This window comes from Trichosurus vulpecula, chromosome 2 (genome assembly GCF_011100635.1).
Source record: "Trichosurus vulpecula isolate mTriVul1 chromosome 2, mTriVul1.pri, whole genome shotgun sequence".
Taxonomy (NCBI): domain Eukaryota; kingdom Metazoa; phylum Chordata; class Mammalia; order Diprotodontia; family Phalangeridae; genus Trichosurus; species Trichosurus vulpecula.
In genome coordinates this window covers 391,840,861-391,861,042 of record NC_050574.1, presented here as the reverse complement: position 1 = coordinate 391,861,042, position 20,182 = coordinate 391,840,861, and the positions used below count along the sequence as shown (strand labels likewise).

General features: G+C 35.9%; 1 protein-coding gene across 1 annotated transcript in view; it reads right to left on the bottom strand.

Annotated features, from left to right (window-relative positions):
- GABRG3 (gamma-aminobutyric acid type A receptor subunit gamma3) overlaps positions 1–20,182 on the bottom strand; it is an 882,331-nt gene that overhangs the window by 823,406 nt on the left and 38,743 nt on the right. The window contains exon 3 of the mRNA XM_036745031.1: positions 7,326–7,393. Within this exon, the coding sequence (XP_036600926.1) occupies positions 7,326–7,393 (68 nt within the window). The remainder of the gene's footprint in view (positions 1–7,325; positions 7,394–20,182) is intronic.

Sequence of the window (20,182 nt, the reverse complement as noted above, 5' to 3'; positions counted from 1 at the left end):
CTGGGGCTTCATGACACTACTCATTTCTAGTTCTATTACTTGTCTGACCATTGCTTCTCAGTTTCCCTACCTGAATTATTATTCCTCTTCACCAAAAATAGAATCTTCCTAGTCTATGTCATATTATAACACTTATACTTCTATGTGCAGGTAAACTAAGAACTTGATATCAGTATCTATTACTTGAAATCTTTCCAATAGATGAATGTAGTCATTCCTATACATGGAGACAAAAGTCCTGTGGCAATTTTGCCACCCTCTTCAGTTAAAGTTTTTAGTTTAATAGACATTATAGAGTTGTGAAATATATTCTATGCTGAGTCCCCATGAAACAATGTAGAGGCAAAATGTAGATTGTCCAGAGTATGACATGCAACCAGCTCTACAGTGAATTGAGTCACTCTGTTAATATGCAGATCTTTAACAGATGCTACAGATAGAAAAATGGCTTATAATTTGAGCTCAGGAGCCAGTCAGGCTGACTCTCATTCAGGAAATTGTATAGTGTGCTTCATGATACAAATGATATTGGCTACCATAACTTGTCTCTCTTATGCCAATATTCTCCAAATAATGTTTTGTAGTTACTAACCATGAGATACCATGATCTCCAAAGAATAAAATGTTATATCTAACTGAAGGAACAATGGAAAGAAGTATGTTACTTTTAAGTGAATTGTAGCACAAAGCCAATGATTATTTTCATGAAAAAAATATTATAAAATGTATCAATAAGAAAATCTGTAATCAGAAAGGGAGGTAGGCTGGTCATGCATCAAAAATGAAAGATAAAAAATTGACAACCCAAATACCAATGGGACCAAGGAGATATAGGAAGAATTAGAGAAATATTTTTAAAGTGCTCGATGGATCCACTAAGATGCAGAAGAAGAAATGGGTACAAATAACAGGATGAAAAGTCATGGCAATATAGAAGGGTAGCAATTACATCAGCTATAAGAATAGATTTACCAGTGATATCACAGATCTTCTCTAACTATCTAAGTAAAGAATCAGAAATATATAGTGAATATTACATAGCCACATATTGAAAAAGATGTCTTTAAATATAATAAAAAATAAGTTCAAGATAAAAAGCAAAAGTTCCTCAAAAATGTAAGAAAATTAGTATGCATCATTTTTGCTAACAAAGGATAATCATAATCTTTATTATCATTATTACAGGTATTTCAAAGTTCTTAAATGAATTAAATCATGTATTTTCATATCATACACTTATTAAAAAAACCTTAAGGCATTTTATAATAAAATGGCAGGAAGTAGTTTTCAGGAGCTTTTTTCCCAGAGACACTAGAGAAACAAAGAAAAGATGACATATGGCACAAGTTTAAAATTCCATAGTTTTACATTTAAGAATGCCCTTTAGCAGAGCTTACTGTGCTTCCCTTTTTATTTTTGGCATGAAAGCTGTCAGAATGTTTATCGACACCTCTTTTTCTAAAGCAGAAATACTGCACTTCATCTTCAAATGGGAAATGAAGATTCAATGTTTCCATACTCAACTTACCTCAACTCCATTCTACCTGTTTTTCTGAGAAATGTTATCTTAATGTGATGTGCATCTCAAAAGAATAGGCTCATAAGTTTCCACCTGTAAAGCTAGAAAGAATCTAAGATATCATCCACTCCAATTGTACCCCTCATTTTACAGGTGTACAAACACGCACAGAGAGATTGTGATTTGTCTAGCCACATGTCTTAATAATAAGAAATAGGTTTTTAACCCAAGTCCTATGACTCCTAATCTAGCACTATTCATTAACCACAATGGGGAAATTAAATGGTCATTGAAATGTTTCTTAACAAGTCCTGCACAACGATAAAGGGCCAAATAAATATTGTGGCCACTTCTAGAAGCTACTACTATATACCATGAACAGAAACAACTGACTTCTCTAGGGGATAGTCCACACATGGTTGGCCACTATATAACTGTTATCTAGAAAAAAACCAAGATATAAAGTTCAATCAGTCAATGGATAGTCACTTAGCACCTTCCATGTTCAAAGTGATGAGATAGACATCTGAACTATTTTACATATCCAATTGATACCTGCTAAATAATATTCAAATACATTTGGGTGAACATCCATAAAACAGAAAACCCAAAATCAAAGCATGCATATACACACACATACACACACACACACCCACACACACACACACACACACATATATATATATATACATGCATATACGTATACATGTATACATACATATATATGTACACACACATGTACATGCCTGAAGTTATACTTGTGTGCATGTAGAGTTTATATACATATGAATGTGTGTAGGATTGCTTTCATGAAATGAACAATTCTTTATAAAACTCTTCTTTTTTCATTAGGTCAAACTTGGCACACTTGGAAAATCTAGGGCTTGAAATGTTATTTTTGTTTCCAAATGCATTTATTGGTGAAGTCATGACAAGTAGTCCAAGGGTTAAAGGATCTTCCTGTAAGCTGTAAGAAATAAAAACCCAAATCATAGATCGTTGATCATAAAGTAATAGATTTGGTGGTAGAAGGGATCACAGAGGTCCTCTACTCCAACACCCTTGTTCTACCAATGAGAAAACTGAGACTAAAATACATTAAATGACTTTCCCAAGATCACAGATCCATATTATATGAGTCTCCCTACCATAGAGTCCTCTACAAATAAGTCTAGCTGCTAAATGTGTGGCACAGGGAGTGTTACGTTTAGTGCCAAAGGTTCATGATATGAATTCAATATTTGCCACTTACTATGTGTGTGACCACGGGCAATTCATTTAACTGCATCAGGCCTCAGTTTCCTCATTTATAAAATAAGAGAGTTGTGTTAGATCACTGGTGTCAAACTCAAGTAGAAATGGATGCCTGCTGACTGCATACTGACTTAGAAAACTACAAATTGGGGGCAGGGGCAGAGCCGAGATGGTGGCTGGAAAGCAGGGACTTGCCAAAAGCTAGCCCCCAGGACCCTCCAAAAACCTATTAAAAATGTTTCTAAACAAATTTTAGAACTGCAGAACCCAAAAAATAGCAAGGGGGAGCAGGGCTCCAGCCCAGGACAGCCTGGATGGTCACTGGGCAAGGTCTATCACATGGAGCTGGGAGCGGAGCAAAGCAGAGCCTAGCAGCTGCCACACCAGCGCCAACAAGAATGGGAGCCAGGTAGAACAGGCCCTAGAATCCTGGATCAGTGAGCTGCAGCGGTTACCAGACTTTTCAACCCACAAACACCAAATACAACAGAGAAGCTTAGTGGGAAAAAAATTGCAGGGGACAGAGTGAAAAGAGTTCGTGGTTCGGCCACCACCCCAGGGCAGCAGAGGTGGTGCGGCTCTGAGGACTACAGCTGTATTTGCTTCCTGCTCCAAGCACACCTGATGGAAGGAATTAAGTGGCAGAACAGAGAGGGTGTGCAGAGCCTGCCTAGATCTGAGTCGCAGTCCGGGGTGGTGGTTCTTGGGGGAGGAGTGCTGGTGTGGCAGAGCTTGGTGTGTAGAAAAAGCTCTGAAAACAACAGCGCAGCCCCTCAAGCTTGAGTCAAAGTACTCTCTACTCTACAAGAAGTCATACCCCAACAAAAACTCAAGGGTCGAGTAGTTGGCTGGGAACATGAACAGGCAGCGAAAATGGATGCAGATTCAGTCTCAGACTTTGGAATCTTTCTTTGGTGACAAAGAAGACCAAAACATACATCCAGAAGAAGTCAAAAAGCCTACATTAAAACCTCCAAGAAAAACACGAACTGCTTTCAGGCCATGGAAGAGTTCAAAAAGGATTTGGAAAAGCAAGTTAGAGAAGTAGAGGAAAAACTGGGAAGAGAAATGAGAGTGATGTGAGAAAACCATGAAAAACATGTCAATGACTTGCAAAGGGAGACCCAAAAAATACTGAAGAAAATAATACCTTAAAAAACAGACTAACTCAAATGGCAAAAAAGCTCCAAAAAGCCAATGAGGAGAAGAATGCCCTGAAAGGCAGAATTACACAAATGGAAAAAAGAGGTCCAAAAGACCACTGAAGAAAATACTACCTTAAAAATTAGATTGGAGCAAGTGGAAGCTAGTGACTTTATGAGAAAGCAAGATATTGTAAAACAGAACCAAAAGAATGAAAAAAAAATGGAAGACAATGTGAAATATCTCATTGGAAAAGCTCCTGACCTGGAAAATACATCCAGGAGAGATATATTAAAAATTATTAGACTACCTGAAAGCCATGATCAAAAATGAGCCTAGATATCATCTTTCAAGGAATTATCAACGAAAACTGCCCTGCTATTCTAGAGCCAGAGGGTAAAACAGAAATTGAAAGAATCCACCAATCACATCCTGAAAAAGATCACAAAAAGAAAACTCCTAGGAAGATTGTTGCCAAATTCCAGAGCTCCCAGATCAAGGAGAAAATACTGCAAGCAGCCAGAAAGAACCAATTTGAGTATTGTGGAAACACAATCAGGATAACAGAAGATCTAGCAGCTTCTACATTAAGGGATTAAAGGGCTTGGAATATGATATTCTGGAGGTCAATGGAGCTAGGATTAAAACCAAGAATCACCTACCCAGCAAAACTGAGTATCATGCTCCAAGGCAAAATAAGGATTTTCAACAAAATAGAGGACTTTCAAGCTTTGTCAGTGAAAAGACCAGAGCTGTATAGAAAATCTGACTTTCAAACACAAGAACCAAGAGAAGCATGAAAAGGTAAACAAGAAAGAGAAATCAGAAGGGATTTACTAAAGTTGAACTGTTTTGTTTAAATTCCTACATGGAAAGATGATGTGTGTAATTCATGAGACCTTTCTCAGTATTACGGGTAGCTGAAGGGAATATAAATATGTGTGTGTATGTATATGTGTATATATATATATATATATATATATATATATATATATATATATATATATATATATATGTATATATATATATATATACACATTTTGACAGAGGGCACAGGGTGAGTTGAATATGAAGGGATGATATCTAAAACATATCAAAATGGCTATGTAGCAGGGACACATTTTGCTGGCTTAGTGATATCCTACTTGAAGCCACATGTCTTTGCTTATGAAGGACTGAAATATACCAAAAAGACTTGGGGGTTGATTGGGCTAATAAATGGAGCTACTACTTACTTCAAGGATAGCAGATGCTATGGATGCCTATTTCCAACTGATCATATGCACCCCTCAAGAAACATTTCCAGTCTTCCATATTATTCATTTAAATTATTTCCAGCATCTTGTAATTTGAAACTGATCAATGGAACCACCAAGATAACACACTTAGTTTAATTGTATCCCCAAATAGAAAGCAGCTCTTTGTAGGCAGGGATTGTTTCTTTCTTTGTTTTTGTCTTTGCATATTCAGGGCCTATATATAGCATTGTGCCTAGTACATAGGAGGCACTTGATATATATGTCTTTTTTGATACCAATAAAGATCACTTAATTTGATGATTCAAGAATTTGCAGTGCTTTGAGATCAATGCTCTAAGATCGAATTATCATTGTATAGTATTATAGATAAAAATCTATATGGTATAGGAGATTGAACTAAATTTATATTGACATAAAGAAAACCTTGAGAGTATTTTTTTGTTTGAACAATTTCTTGTAAATAGTCATCAATAATTTCTTTCTCCTAAAAGTTTAACCTGGGGGGAAAATCCATTTGTTTCAAGGCTCAGATTAGTTAGAGTTTGGTTAGCTAAGGTTTCACCAGATTACAAAAAAACAGCTTTCAAATGCTGCTTATATTTTTCTCAGATCAAGGTACTCCCAAGTAAGAGATGGAATCATGATACTCTGTTAAGGAATAAGAAAGCCATAGGGCAATCTTTCCTTTTTACAGAAACATTCTTGCTAATTCCTTCTAAATGCAGGGTTCATCAAAGTTGCCTAAGCCTGGGGTATCAAGCTAACTAATTACTCAACAAATACATTGGGAAATGGTAATTCACGTTACAAAATATTTCACAATATTTTTCCTTTAAATTCTTCAAGTAAATAAGTATTTACACACAGCTTTTAAAAGAAAATGCCTTCTATTATCTAAAAAGAGGTATACCTTTTGTGATTATAACACTACTGTTCAATTGACATCATAGGTTGTTTAGAGGATTTTACTCACAAGTCATATTTGTTGTTACAATACAAATATGTACCAAAATGAATCAGCATGGAGGGAAAAAACAAAACAATGGTATTGAATTTCATGTCCCTTTCCCTATGAAAGAGTTTTCTTGAAGGAACTTTTGATTGCAACATCTGAGAGAGGGAATTCTTATCTGTTATCAGAGAGGAGCATATTTCATAACAGTTGAATAACATTGCAAATACACTCAAAAGTCAGTACGTTGAAAATTTCCATTTCTCATATCCATTATATTTCTTAGAAAAACTCCATAGTGAACACAAATAAGCTACAGAGTTCACATGAGCCCAGCTCAACAACCAGGTTTACAAATACATTTATCTATTTCAACAGAATATATGTATAACCAATATCCAAGGAAATACCAATATCCAATCTGTACCTACATCAAATGAAACATCTAAATTTGTATTAAATTCTCATAAATACATGTTTCCTTAAGAGCAAAAGAGATTAGAGCACAAAAAATTTTACTTTATGGCAACCCCATCACAACCAATAGAATTTGGTTGTAAGATCTTGTGTTGGTAGGTCTATGGGTATAGTTTACTGTAAGATATGACATAATTCCTTCCACTGCTATATCAGAGACAGACTAAAAGGTGAAACATCACCAGCTACTGGAAAAATCTAAAGATGTCCCTCCAGATCATAGATAGGACATGCTAGAAAACTATAATATGAGTCAGTAAAATGCCTGTGCCAAGAAGTTAAGAAGTCAAATGCAACAAATGACCTAGGAATTACTAATCATCTCATGTAACTATTTAATAGAAAAATAAGCAGTATAGTGTTAGAGAAAACCTCACATAATTATATTACCTATTCACCAGACCAACATTAAGACCAAGCTTTCAGAAATACATGAAATCTTTTTGTCATCCCCAGCTTCACTTTTATGGCATTCTACTATTTTTAATATTCAGCCTAACATTGTTAACTATCAAATGGTACTTTCCACCCATGTATGTTTCAAGAAAGAAATAAGAATTTTCACAGTAGTAGGATGAGCCTCTAAACAACATTATGCAACACCAAACAAAAGCATCTTTTTTTCTTTTTCTCAAGACATTTATCACATTTTGAAAAGCAGAAACTGTCACCAACAGAAGCAGGTAAGAAAATAAAGAAATATCATTAACATGACACTTACCATATTTATTGATGACACAGGTCCAATGCTGTTAACGTAAATGTCAACATCAATAACTGTTGGTTTTACTGTGGAAACAAAAAATGTACCATTTAGCATACTGCGTAGAACAGAGATGTTACAATCAGGCCAAACTTTCCAATAACACCTGAAATGTCCCATTTTATTGTTAAATGTAGCCATGAAAGAGAGTGTATTCAATAGGAGCCAGATTGCAATCATAATTCAAATCGTATATGGTACCATTTTAAGAGTCTCCTTAGAGAAATAAGTAGCACTTGTATTTCAATAAGACAAATTAAGTGAAACCAGGTAATATCTGGTAAATTATTTCAGGAATAAAGGAAATGAAGAAATTTAGTGATGCCAGTATTGAGGGGAAAAACAGTATTAATATGTCATCCTGTGATTAAAGATCAAGTCCTCCGGAAACAATTTTATTTAATTTATCCTAAATCTAATGTCATATTTCTAGTTTGATGAGAGAGATATCCAAACTGTAACTGTCTCTCTAGCCCTCTGCCATGACTCATTGTCCCCAAGAAAATTTCTGTTAACTTTTATAGGTATCTTGAACAAGAGATTGATAGCATAAAATATGTTGGGCAACCAAGTCACAATTCTTCTGGACCATTCAGGAACAAAAGTCCCGAAGTAAAACTAAAAAGGAGGGTTTTTATGTACTTCCATACTAATTAGCCAGGTGATGTAGAAATAACAGACTGTCTGAGCTGGAAGATGCCTCAGAGGTCCTGTTACCTGTACCTGAATCCCTGACAACTTCTTATCCAGCCACCACTTGAGAAGGCCTCTAATGATAGGGAACTCACCATTTCCCAAGGTAAAATATTTTACTTTGAGGACCATTCTAATCATTAGGAAGTTTTTAATTTATATCAATCTGAAATCCTCCCCTTTGCAACTGTTTACCCTTTGTTCCTGACTAATTTAGTTGTCTAGAAGCATCTAGGTAGCATAGTGGATACAGCCTAAGCCTAGAGGCAAGAAGCCTTAAGTTCAAATCCAGCCTCAGACACTAGCTGTGACCCTGGGCAAGTCACATAATCTCTATTTGCCTTAGTTTCCTCAACTGTAAAATAGGGATCATAACAGTATTCTACCTCAGCGTTTTTGGGAAGAGTAAATTAGACAACATTTGTAAAGCACTTAGCATAGTGCCTGGTGCATAGTATGGTCTATATAAATGCTTATTCCTTTATTTTCCCTTCTCCCTCTAGAAAAAGAAAAAGTCTAATGCTTCAAACGTTTAAAGGCAGACATCATGCTTCCCCCATCAACAACACAAACAAGGTTCTCTTCTCCAGGCTAAACATCCCTTACTCCTCAAATAATTTTCATATGACATGACCAATAACAATGGCCTCCAAGAATTTTTTTTCACATATCCCATTAAAACAACAAAAAAGAAGTTTTATCAGTTGCTCTATTTGCCCAAAATCACTGCCCAAGTGAGAAGTTAGGAACTTTTCCCACATGGGAGTGAGATAGAGTGGTCTGGAGTGGGATACTGTTGGGCTATAATTGATAAAGTGTTGGATTGTTTGCATTAGAGACAAACACAGGCTTAGCTGTCAGAAAGGATCAAATGCAGGGGTGTTCTGGAGCCAGCCCATATCAACCCAGGAAAATCAACTGTAAAATTTTCAGTGTGAGAAATCTACCCTTTAGAAATCATCAAACACTACAAAATAGGCCTTGTTTTTATTATTTTGTTGATTATCTGGAATTAAAGTCATGGAGAAAATCTTAACACAGATTAAAAATAAAAGTATCTTGAGCATAGGTTTTCTACCACACTCCCCTCTGACAGCTAGTTATCAAACATTTACAAGCACACCTCTGGCCAAATATGACCTCTCATCATGCTCTCTAACTGGTTCATCATTCACTCATTGGAGTCATACCACAGACCTCCAAGTGGAGGACTCTCACTTTGGAGACCAGGGTCCACAGTATTCTCATATTCTCAGTCATCAACCTCTGCATTCTCTCTTCTAATAGTCAGATGGATTAGTGGTCTCACTGATAAAGCTAATCCATCTAATGATATAGGTTGCAACCCAGCTATGCCTTTCCATCTTGTACTATTCTTGCCCACATCCTTCCATAATTTCACGCCATGAGGTCCACACAACATCCTGGATGATTTCTTTGAATTCTGTTATAGGAGATGCTTATGGAGTACACAGACTGTCCAGTGGCCACACTTTGCCTTTGCCACATGACTAGCCCATCACTTTTTTCTAACACATATTTGTTTGGTGACATCCTTTATACCATATAATTATAATTCCTTATTTCAGCTTTCTTGCACCCTGCTCATGCCCAATATATACCCCTCTGTTACTTTTTGGGTTATCATCTACTTCCATTATTCAGGGATGTTCTATTAGGCATAACCCCAAAGAATGTTAAAATAAAATATTTATGAATGGACAAATTTTCATCGCAAATTCTGAAAGCCAATGGATATCTAGGCTATTTAGATCAGTCAGTAAATTATGATTATTCACAACAGATATGTAACGTGCAATACCTCCTTAACAAAGAACCTCAATGAAAAAATAACCTAGGTTGCAAGTTTGCAATTAATATATGATAAAATCTGAATAGTGCAAAATAAATGAAAATGCTATTATTTGAAATAGTAAAAACCAATTCTAGCCAGCATTTTATCTGGAACTCTGAGGACAGAAAATTCATTTTCCACATTTTTGGATATGCTTAAAGAGAACAGGAAATCTATAACAGGTTGTTCCTTCAGATGTGTATTAAGATATAATTCATTCATGAGATCTTAGAGAAATCCTGCAGATCTTATGTTTCATTGACAGAACCAGATGGAGGGAAAAGTTCTTACTTAGGTGTAAGCCAGGTTTTAGATTTGTTGAGATAGTGGGAGTCTAAGTAAGAACAGCTTATTACCATCTGAAATGAAGGATTCAAACATTATTTCCTGATACAAAGAACTCTTAGCAATCGACAGTGAATAAGAGGCAAGTGTCCATCACAAAATTTTCCATACAGAAAGGGGACAAACAGTTCCCCTTAATCTCTTTTTCCTTTAAAGTGATTATTTTTGTGGAAGTAAAAGGATCTAATGGCTGTATTAGCAATTATTTCAATAAGCACACTACAATTTTGCCAAATAACTGATTGTTCATAAATGCACATCTTATGTGACTGATTTTTTTTCTCGCTTAAAAATTTTGAGCTGTTCATGGAAATTTCTCTTATATTAAATTCTGTCCCTTCCAGTCCAGAGTTTCAAGACCTCACTGAAAAATGACAAAAAGATTACAAATCAATGCCCACACTTTCACTATGATTTTGTCAGTGGACCTGAGTAATGTACACTTCAAAGCTGTCAGCATCTTAGAAAACATACTGTAAAAAGGTTTTTTTTTTGTAACTTGTACATATGATTAAACATTGTCAAATAAAACTATTTCCCACCCCTCTTCTAGACAAAGTTTTGTGAGTCACATCTGATGAGTGTTTCTTCCATCCAATTCAGAAGTCTTATGATCTTGACTGGTATTTAGAACCAATTATTAGCTGTCAATGAGTCAATCATTAAATGTTTTCTGAGTACTCTGCTGTGCTGTGTCCTTATGAAACAGCCAGAAATCTTCCCATCCTACAAACTATGCAATACGGTCAGGCAGAAAAGATGTTTTCCTTATGTGTAGAATGATGAGATTGAACTCAAAGGTCTCTCCTTGTACTAAACCTATGGCTCTATATACATAATCACAGAATTATGGAATTTGAGGATTGGAAGGGAACTCAGAAGCCATCTAACCCAATCTACATTTGAAAAGAATTTCCACTGACATACAAGACATGGTCATGGAGCCTCTGCTTAAAGATCTACAAGGAAGGGAAAAGAACCATCTTGATAGATTTCATTGTTAAGAAGTTTTGTTGAAAATTTGTCCTTGAGACTATTTTGTCCCCTTGAAATTATCTTCTCCATAGAATTTTTGGCCAAGAGGTTTTTTTTTTTTAATTTCAGTTCTTTCATTAACTTTGAAATTTGTGCTCTGGGGTTCAGTTAAACAATTCCTTGTTCTTCTCTCCCTATATTTAACAAATTCCAACATGTACCGGTCAATCCTTCCCAAACTTTTAATTTTTCCTGCAAGTTTGTTCTTATTTTTTGATAAGGAGCACATCCAGAAAAGCAATTCTCCTCATTGTCCCCAAAGCTTTAAAAATAATTAAAGAATCTAATTAAAAATTATCAAAGTTAAGAATTTATCTACCATCTTGTATTTATCAGAGAGGGACAGTAAATTTCAGTGTAACAATAATGCCTTATCTCTATTATACCATGCTTCAATGCCAGGTTTGTCATCTATTTGGCAAACTTATTATTCATTTCTTCTACTTTGCCCAATGGTTGGTAGTATACCTACACTGCCACACTTTCTTGATATATCATGCTTACACCCCTCCAGTTCACAGATTTTCTCACTTGAGAATGTGTTCTTATTATAGAATCTTGTCTTTTGTCTAATATGTTCTATATGAATACCCTTCTATCATCTTTTTCTAGTGAGGAAATACATCTCAACAAGCCTCAATGATACCTAAAAAGTTGAATTTTTGTTCTTGAATAAAGATCTCACCTTAATTTTGTTTATTAGTAGTATTTTGATAATGTGTATATAAACATCTTAGTCAAAGAGTTTTATAACTACCCCTTTTCTTGGCTAGTAATTAATGTGAACTACTGTTGTTGTTTAGTCATGCCCAACTTCTTATGACCTCATTTGGAGTTTTTTTGCAAAGATACTAGAGTGTTTACCATTTTCTTCTCTAGCTCATTTTACAGATGAGGAAACTGAGGCAAATAGGATTGAGTGACTTGCCCAGGGATACATGGCTAGTAAATATCTGAGGCCAGGTTTCAACTTAGGAAGATGAGTCCTCCTGACTCAAGGCCCAGCACTCTATCCATTGTACCACCTAGCTGCCCTATGAATTACTATTTCTGCATTGATAGTCTTATCTTGTAATCTGGTTTAGTGGAGATATAGTAACAGTCTTCTCCTTCCTGCTTCACTTTCAGTTAATTACTTTCCAGGCAAAATGCTGTGATCTATCTTCATTAAATCTAGTCTATCCATGGACATGTAATTCCTATAATTCTGTAAAGCCCATAATTCCACTATTTTAACCCTTAGTTTAGAAATCCAAATCTCATTCTCAAACAATATCTCCTTAAACCACTTCTTACTTGCCAAATTTACTTTTTTCTTACTTAAATGTGAAGCAGAGAAACAACTTGGGTATTGACTAATAAAATAGATCATTACTTGGGTTCCCAAGATGTTTCTTGTCAAGACATCCATAATATATTTCTGGATACAGTAACCATTTTTGGACAAAAGAATAAAACAAACTGGCAAATATTTGTGACACTCAAAGAATTTTTTTAAGTTCAGGCCATCACCCGCTCGTATTTGGACTTTGCAATAGCCTCCTAATTAGCATCCTCACCTGAAATCTCACCTCACTCTAGTCCATCTCCAACAGAGCTGCTAATGAGATTTTCCTAAAGTATAATTTTGACCACATCATTCTCTTAGTTAAAAAATCCCAATGGCTTACCATTGCCTCTGAGATCAAATAGAAATCCTTCTTAGTTTTAAAAGCTTTCACAACCTGACTTCAGTCCACCTCATTAGACATTATACCTCTTCATACTCTCTATGGTACAGTCTAACTGGCCTTCACACTCACTATTCTTAACACACAACACCACTCCAACTGCAATAGCTGTGCTTTTGTGTTAGTTATCCTAACTTCCTCATCATTGTGCCTAGAATAGAGACCCCATTGACTTCTATCTTTTAGGATTCTTTATCTTCCTTTAAAACTCAGCTCAAACACTGATTACTATACAAAGCCTATCATCTTGGCCCCAGTGACTAATGTTCTCCCTGTCCAAAATGACCTTGTGCCTACTTTACACAGTATACACTCACTTCCTCAGTTGAATAAAAGTCCAAGTGCTTGGATTGTTTATTTTTTTCTTTGTATCCCCAAGGCCTTGTAGAGTATCTAGCTAATAGTTACTATATAATAAAAGTGTTTTGACTAATATAAAGAAAAAAGACACAACCCTCACCTTCAAGAATCTAAAAATCTTGTTAGGGAGATCAGATATCTAACTGCAAAGGAAAACAAATGAAACAAAATAACATAACATAAAAATCAGAAAGGAAGGAATTAAAAAATAAATGTATTTATTTTTAGTTTTTAACATTCACTTCCATAAGTTTTAAATTTTCTCCACTTCCCTCCCCTCCTCCCTCCCCAAGATGGTGCATAATCTGATATAGGCTCTACAAATACATTCTTATTAAACATATTTTCACATTAGTAGGAATTTTTTAAGGAAGCATTTTAAGCACCTACTATGTGCCAGGTACTCAGTGTAAAGCATTAAGTGCTTTACAAATATAATTTTATTTGATCCTCACAACAACCCTAAGAGTTAAATGTTATTAAACCCATTTTACGGCTGAGGAAACTGAAGGCTACAGAAATTAAGTGATTTCACCTGAAGCATACATCTATTAAGTGTCTAAGGTCAGATTTGATTTTAGGTTTTCCTGGCTCTAGATTCAGCGTTCTATCTATTGCATGACCTAGAAACCCAATGAATGATACATTAATTATTCAGAGGTTGTAGAGGTCAGCTAAGGCTTTAGGAAACTGGTAGAAGTTGAATAATTTCTAGCATTAAAACAGAAGAAAAAACACAGACAGGAAAAGAAGGTAGAAATAGAAAAATGAGGGGAGGAATAGATGAGGTGACTATACGTGTAATGTATGTCTTTGGAACAGCACATGAACCTGGCTGCAGTGGCTAACTATATTATATAATCTTAAAATCTTAAGAGATGGAATCAGTATACATAGAGCCTATATCAGATTACAGGCCATCATGGGGAGGGAGGGGGAGAAAATTTAAAACTTATCAAACTGAGTTGGAATCAAACAAACAAGCAAAGAGCCCAAAATTCACCACTCAGAAATTCAGCTATGTGAAGAGGAACATTTCCCTCTATCTACCCTACAACAAAATATTCTTTTTCTCTCTATACATTTGCCTCTCTCCAAACACTTCTTGGATTTTCATATTTAAATGTTTTTGGTTTTGAAATGCTTCATATTCAATAAGTATAGGAAAAAGCAAACTGAAGGAACCTGTGCAAAACTAATTCTTACAGACTAAAGACCAAATCACCAGCCACTTGCTCCAGAAACAATTTATCTACCATCCCCCAAACATCAACTAATACAAGGGCATTGCTACAAGCCACCACACAGACCCTGTGGCCTCTCTGGCTTGGAAGTAATGTTGAATTCCCTTCTGGCTCTTGCACTTTTAGACATTGACTTTTGGAGCTAATTCCTTGTCAGTGTTTGAAGATCCCTGGTCCCAACTCAGAAGGAAGTTCTGCCTTTCCCACCCTGTCACTTCCTCCCACAACTCAAGACTAGTAAACATGCAGGCTCAGTGTCCTCTTTTAGCAGCTTCAGTATTAGTAGGCTACCTTTAGAATTGACCTCCCAGTGAAGATTCTATGCCCTGACTCCTTCTCCTAGGAGGAATCAAAACCTGTGGATTGTTAAATACCTATATTTTGTTTTATTTTTTTCAATTAGCAGACTTTTGTTCTTTCTCACTCCCACTACACCCCTCTATTTAAAAAGGGAAAGGGGTGGGGCGGAGGCAAGATGGCGGCTGGAAAGCAGGAAATTGCCTAAAGCTCTCCTCCAGAAAACTCCAAACACCTATAAAAATTGGCTCTGAACAAATTTTAGAAATGCAGAACCCACGAAACAGCAGAGGGAAGCAGGGCTAGACCAGGAAAGCCTGGATGGTCACTGGGTAAGGTCTATTGCACTGTACTGGGAGCAGAGCAGAACAGAGCCCAGCGTGGTCCGTGCCCGGACCAACAAGACCAGGAGTCAGGCGGAACAGGCCATAGGGCCCTGAATCAGTGAGCTGTGAGTGTTACCAGATTTCCCAACCCACAAACACCAAAGACAACAGAGAACATTAATGGGAAAAACCATGGAGACAGAGTGAAAGGAGTTCAAGGTTTGGCCGCTGCCTTGGGGGCAATGGAGGTGGTGCAGCTCTGAGGCTGCTTCCAGAACTACAGCTACAGTTGCTTTTGGCCCCAGGCCCACCCAGGGGGAGGGATTAAGTGGCAGATCAGAGAGGGAATGCAGAGCCTGCTCAGATCTAGGTTGCAATGTGGGTTGGTGGTCCTTGGGGGAGAAGGAGCACTGGTGTAGGAGAGCTTGCTGTGTAGAAAAAACTCTGAAAACAACAGCAAAGCCCTTCAAGCTCAGGACAAACTACTCTCTACTCTACAAGCAGTCATACCCTGATCAAAAATTCAAGGGTCAACTAGTTGGCTGGGAACACAAACAAGCAGTGAAAATAGATTCAGACTCAGACTCAGACTTTGGAATCTTTTTTGGGGGACAAAGAAGACCAAAACATACAGCCGGAAGAAGTCAACACAGTCAAACAACCTACATCGAAAGCCTCCAAGAAAAATATGAATTGGTCTCAGGCCATGGAAGAGCTCAAAAATGATTTTGAAAAGCAAGTTAGAGAAGTAGAGGAAAATTGGGAAAAGAAATGAGAGTGATGTGAGAAAACCATGAAAAATAAGTCAATGATTTCCTAAAGGAGACCCCAAAAATACTGAAGAAAATAACACCTTAAAAATAGACTAACTCAAATGGCAAAAGAGCTCCAAAAAGTCAATGAGGAGAAGAATGCCTCAAAAGGCAGAATTAGCCAAATGGAAAAGGAGGTCCAAAAGACCATTGAAGAAAAAAACTACCTTAAAAATTAAATTGGAGCAAGTAGAAGCTAGTGACTTTATGAGAAATCAAGATATTATACAACAGAACCAAAGGAATGAAAAAATGGAAGACAATGTGAAATATCTCATTGGAAAAAGCACTGTCCTGGAAAATAGATCCAGGAGAAATAATTTAAAAATTATTGGACTACCTGAAAGCCATGATCAAAAAAGAGCCTAGGTATCATCTTTCAAGAAATTATCAACAAAAACTGCCCTGCTGTTCTAGAGCCAAAGGGTAAAATAGAAATTGAAAGAATCCACCGATCACCTCCTCAAAAAGATCCCAAAAAGAAAACTCCTAGGAAGATTGTTGCCAAATTTCAGAGCTCCCAGATCAAGGAGAAAATATTGCAAGAAGCCAGAAAGAAACAATTTGAGTATTGTGGAAACACAATCAGAATAATACAAGATCTAGCAGCTTCTATATTAAGGAATTGAAAGGCTTGGAATATGATATTCTCAGAGGTCAATGGAGCTAGGATTAAAACCAAGAATCACAGACCCAGAAAAACTGAATATAATGCTCCAAGGCAAAATATGGATTTTCAACAAAATAGAGGACTTTCAAGCTTTCTCAGTGAAAAGACCAAAGCTGTATAGAAAATTTGACTTTGAAACACAAGAATCAAGAGAAGCATGAATTGGTAAACAAGAAAGAGAAATCATAAGGGACTTACTAAAGTTGAACCATTTTGTTTACATTCCTATATGGAAAGATGATGTGTATAATTCATGAGAACTCAACATTAGGGTAGATGAAGGGATACACACACATATATATATATACATACATATTCATATATGTATGTATATATATATATATATATATATATATACATATATGTATGTATATATGCATATTCATATATGTGTGCATATATATGTATATATATATATAGACAGAAGGTACAGGGTAAGTTGAATATGAAGGGATGATACCTAAAAAAATAAAATCAAATTAAGGGATGAGAGAGGAATATATTGAGAGACAGAGAAAGGGAGAGATAGAAGGGGGTAAATTATGTCACATAAAAGTGGCAAGAAAAAGCAGTTCTGTAGGAATGAAGAGGGGGCAGGTGAGGGGGAATGAGTGAATTTTGCTCTCATCAGATTTCACCTGAGAAGAGAATAACGTACACACTCAATTGGGTATCTTACCCCACATGAAAGAAGGAGGAAGGAGATAAAAAGGAGAGACAATAGAAGGGAGGGAAGTTGGGGGAGGAGGTAATCAAAACAAACACTTTCTAAAAGGGATAGGGTCAAGGGTGAAAATTGAATAAAGGGGGTAGGATAGGAAGGAGCAAAATATAGTTAGTCTTTCACAACATGAGTATTGTGGAATGGTTTTGCATAATGATACACATAAGCCAATATTGAATTGCTTGCCTTCTTAGGGAGGGTGGGTGAGGAGGGAAGAGGGGAGAGAATTTGGAACTCAAAGTTTTAAAAGCAGATGTTCAAAAAAAAGTTTTTGTATGCAACTGGGAAATAAGATATACAGGCAATGGGGCATAGAAATCTATCTTGCCCTACAAGAAAGTAAGGGAAAAGGGAATGGATGGGTGGGGAGTGGGGTGACAGAAGGGAGGGCTGACTGGGAAATGGGGCAATCAGAATATATGCCATCTTGGAGTGGGGGGAGGGTAGAACTGGGGAGAAAATTTGTAATTCAAATTCTTGTGGAAATCAATGCTGAAAACTAAAAATATTAAGTAAAGAAATAATAATTTAAAAAAAAGAAAATGGAAGGAAGGAAAGAAGGCAGGGAGGGAGGGAGGGAAAGAGGAAGAAAGAAGGGAGGAAGGAAGATAGGAGGATGGAAGATGGGAGGAATGGAGAGAAGGAAGAAAATTTAAACCATTTTAAATTAAAAACAAATATGCACAGTCAAGTAAAACAAATTTTCCCACAAACATGAGTCCACAACTTCAAATTAAACAGTTTCAATCTCAGAGTTGCCCTTGTTTGACCTGTGTATAGAGAAAGCTTCATATGTGGGATTAAGGTCCAGGATAAGGAAAGGGGGTAGCCATGAAAGACAGTGGATCTCAAGAGTCAAAAGTTTGAAGAAGACATGAAGAAGACAGTTGTTCAGATATGGTTTAAATATCCTAATACTCTACAGAAGTAAACAGGCAGCCAGCAGCAGAGTGAAATCAAGATGGAAAAGAAATCCAATTTATTGTAAATGCTTCTCAGAGAATTCCCCCTTCCCCAGCAATATACTAAATGTCATCCTGTCAATGCCTTCAGAATCAATATCAAGAGAAGAAGATGGAACCCAGGAGGGTAGGACTTAAAAAGCTAAAAATTACCCTAACTACAACATCCTTACATTACTGTCGCAATTCAACCCCCTCACTTCTTGAAGTTTACAGACCTCATCCAATCTCAGTGGTTTGAAAAAATGGAGGACCTGCCATAAAAGCTAGGAGAAGACAGCAACTGTACTAGGCCTTCAGAAAGGACAAGACTGGTGGTAAGATGGACATTTATCCCAAGGACACCACAGGGGGAAAAAAACAGCAGAAATTGATAAAGTTGGACAAAACTTGAGTGAAGAGGAGAAATGAACAAACAGTTGAAGAAAAGAGCCATCTCACTGTAATTGCACTCTTACCTGAGTTAGGAAAAGGAAAATGAAAACAAACAAAAGAGAGGAAAAAATAACAATAAAAGCAAATAAAGAACCTGGGATTAGGCATAGTAATTAAAAGAAGGATAAGACAAACGAAGAGAGATGCTCTCTGCATCCAGAGAAAGACTTGATAAATAAAAGTATGTATAGAATGGTTTTACATATATACAGACTCATACATACACACATATTTGTGTCTACTTGTAGCCATCTCTAGGGTGGGAGGGGATGAGAAGAAAAAAAGTTACATGATGATTTTATTGTATATTTAAAAGGAATAGCAAGTTGTACATAATAGATTTGTGGTTTCATATACAATCATCTTTTTTTTCTATTCTGTTATGGAAATGCTTGTTTTATTTCTTAAGTTCCAAATAAAATAAATAAAATCACTCCCCCTAAAAGAAAAAGAGTGGTTGGTGGAAGTGACAAGCAATCATCTCCAGATAATTAGAAGCAAAATGATCCATTGTGAGTAAGTGCTTTTTAAAGGGGAGGTAATATGTTTATATGTATATGCATATTTGTAGAAAAAAAACACAAATAATAGTTATAATATGAAATATAAATTAATTAAATTCTCTAATAAAGTAAAAAAAAGGAGGAATAGAATAAATAAGCAAAAAGCTCCAAAATTTGTAGTATATAAAAATTTATTTGAAGAATTAAAAGTGGAAATGATGGGAAGAATTCAAATATATTATAGTTCAAGCAACCACATAAAAGTAGGGTTTACAATTGTAATATTAGTGAGGAAACACAAATTTGATGACAAAAATTGTTCAAAGGTATATTTACCATAGGTAATAAAAATAAGAATATTAAATCTATATGTGTAAAAAGGGATAAGGAATAAGAACTCAACAGAAGTCAGATAAATGACAAAAATAAATTAATAATAACAATTAATAAATTAATAACATTGACACAAGATTTTAATATTCTCTCCAAATCAGACAAATCTGAAAGAAAGATAAACAAGAAGGAAAATATAAACTTCAATGATTTGTTTTTGGAAATAACAGTCAACTATTTTTAATTTTCACTTCCAAATTCATTCCTTCTCTCCATCACCCATTGAGAAGGCAAGAAAGATGACACCAATTATATATTAAGCGAAGCAAAGTATATTTGCACATTAATCATGTTAGAAAGAAAAAGCAAGGAAAAAAAGAAAGTGGAAAAAGTATGCTTCAATATGCACTGTGAATTCATCAGTTCTCTGAAAGCGAGCAACATTTTTAATCATGAGTCCTTTGGAACTGAGAATCATTGTACTGATAAGA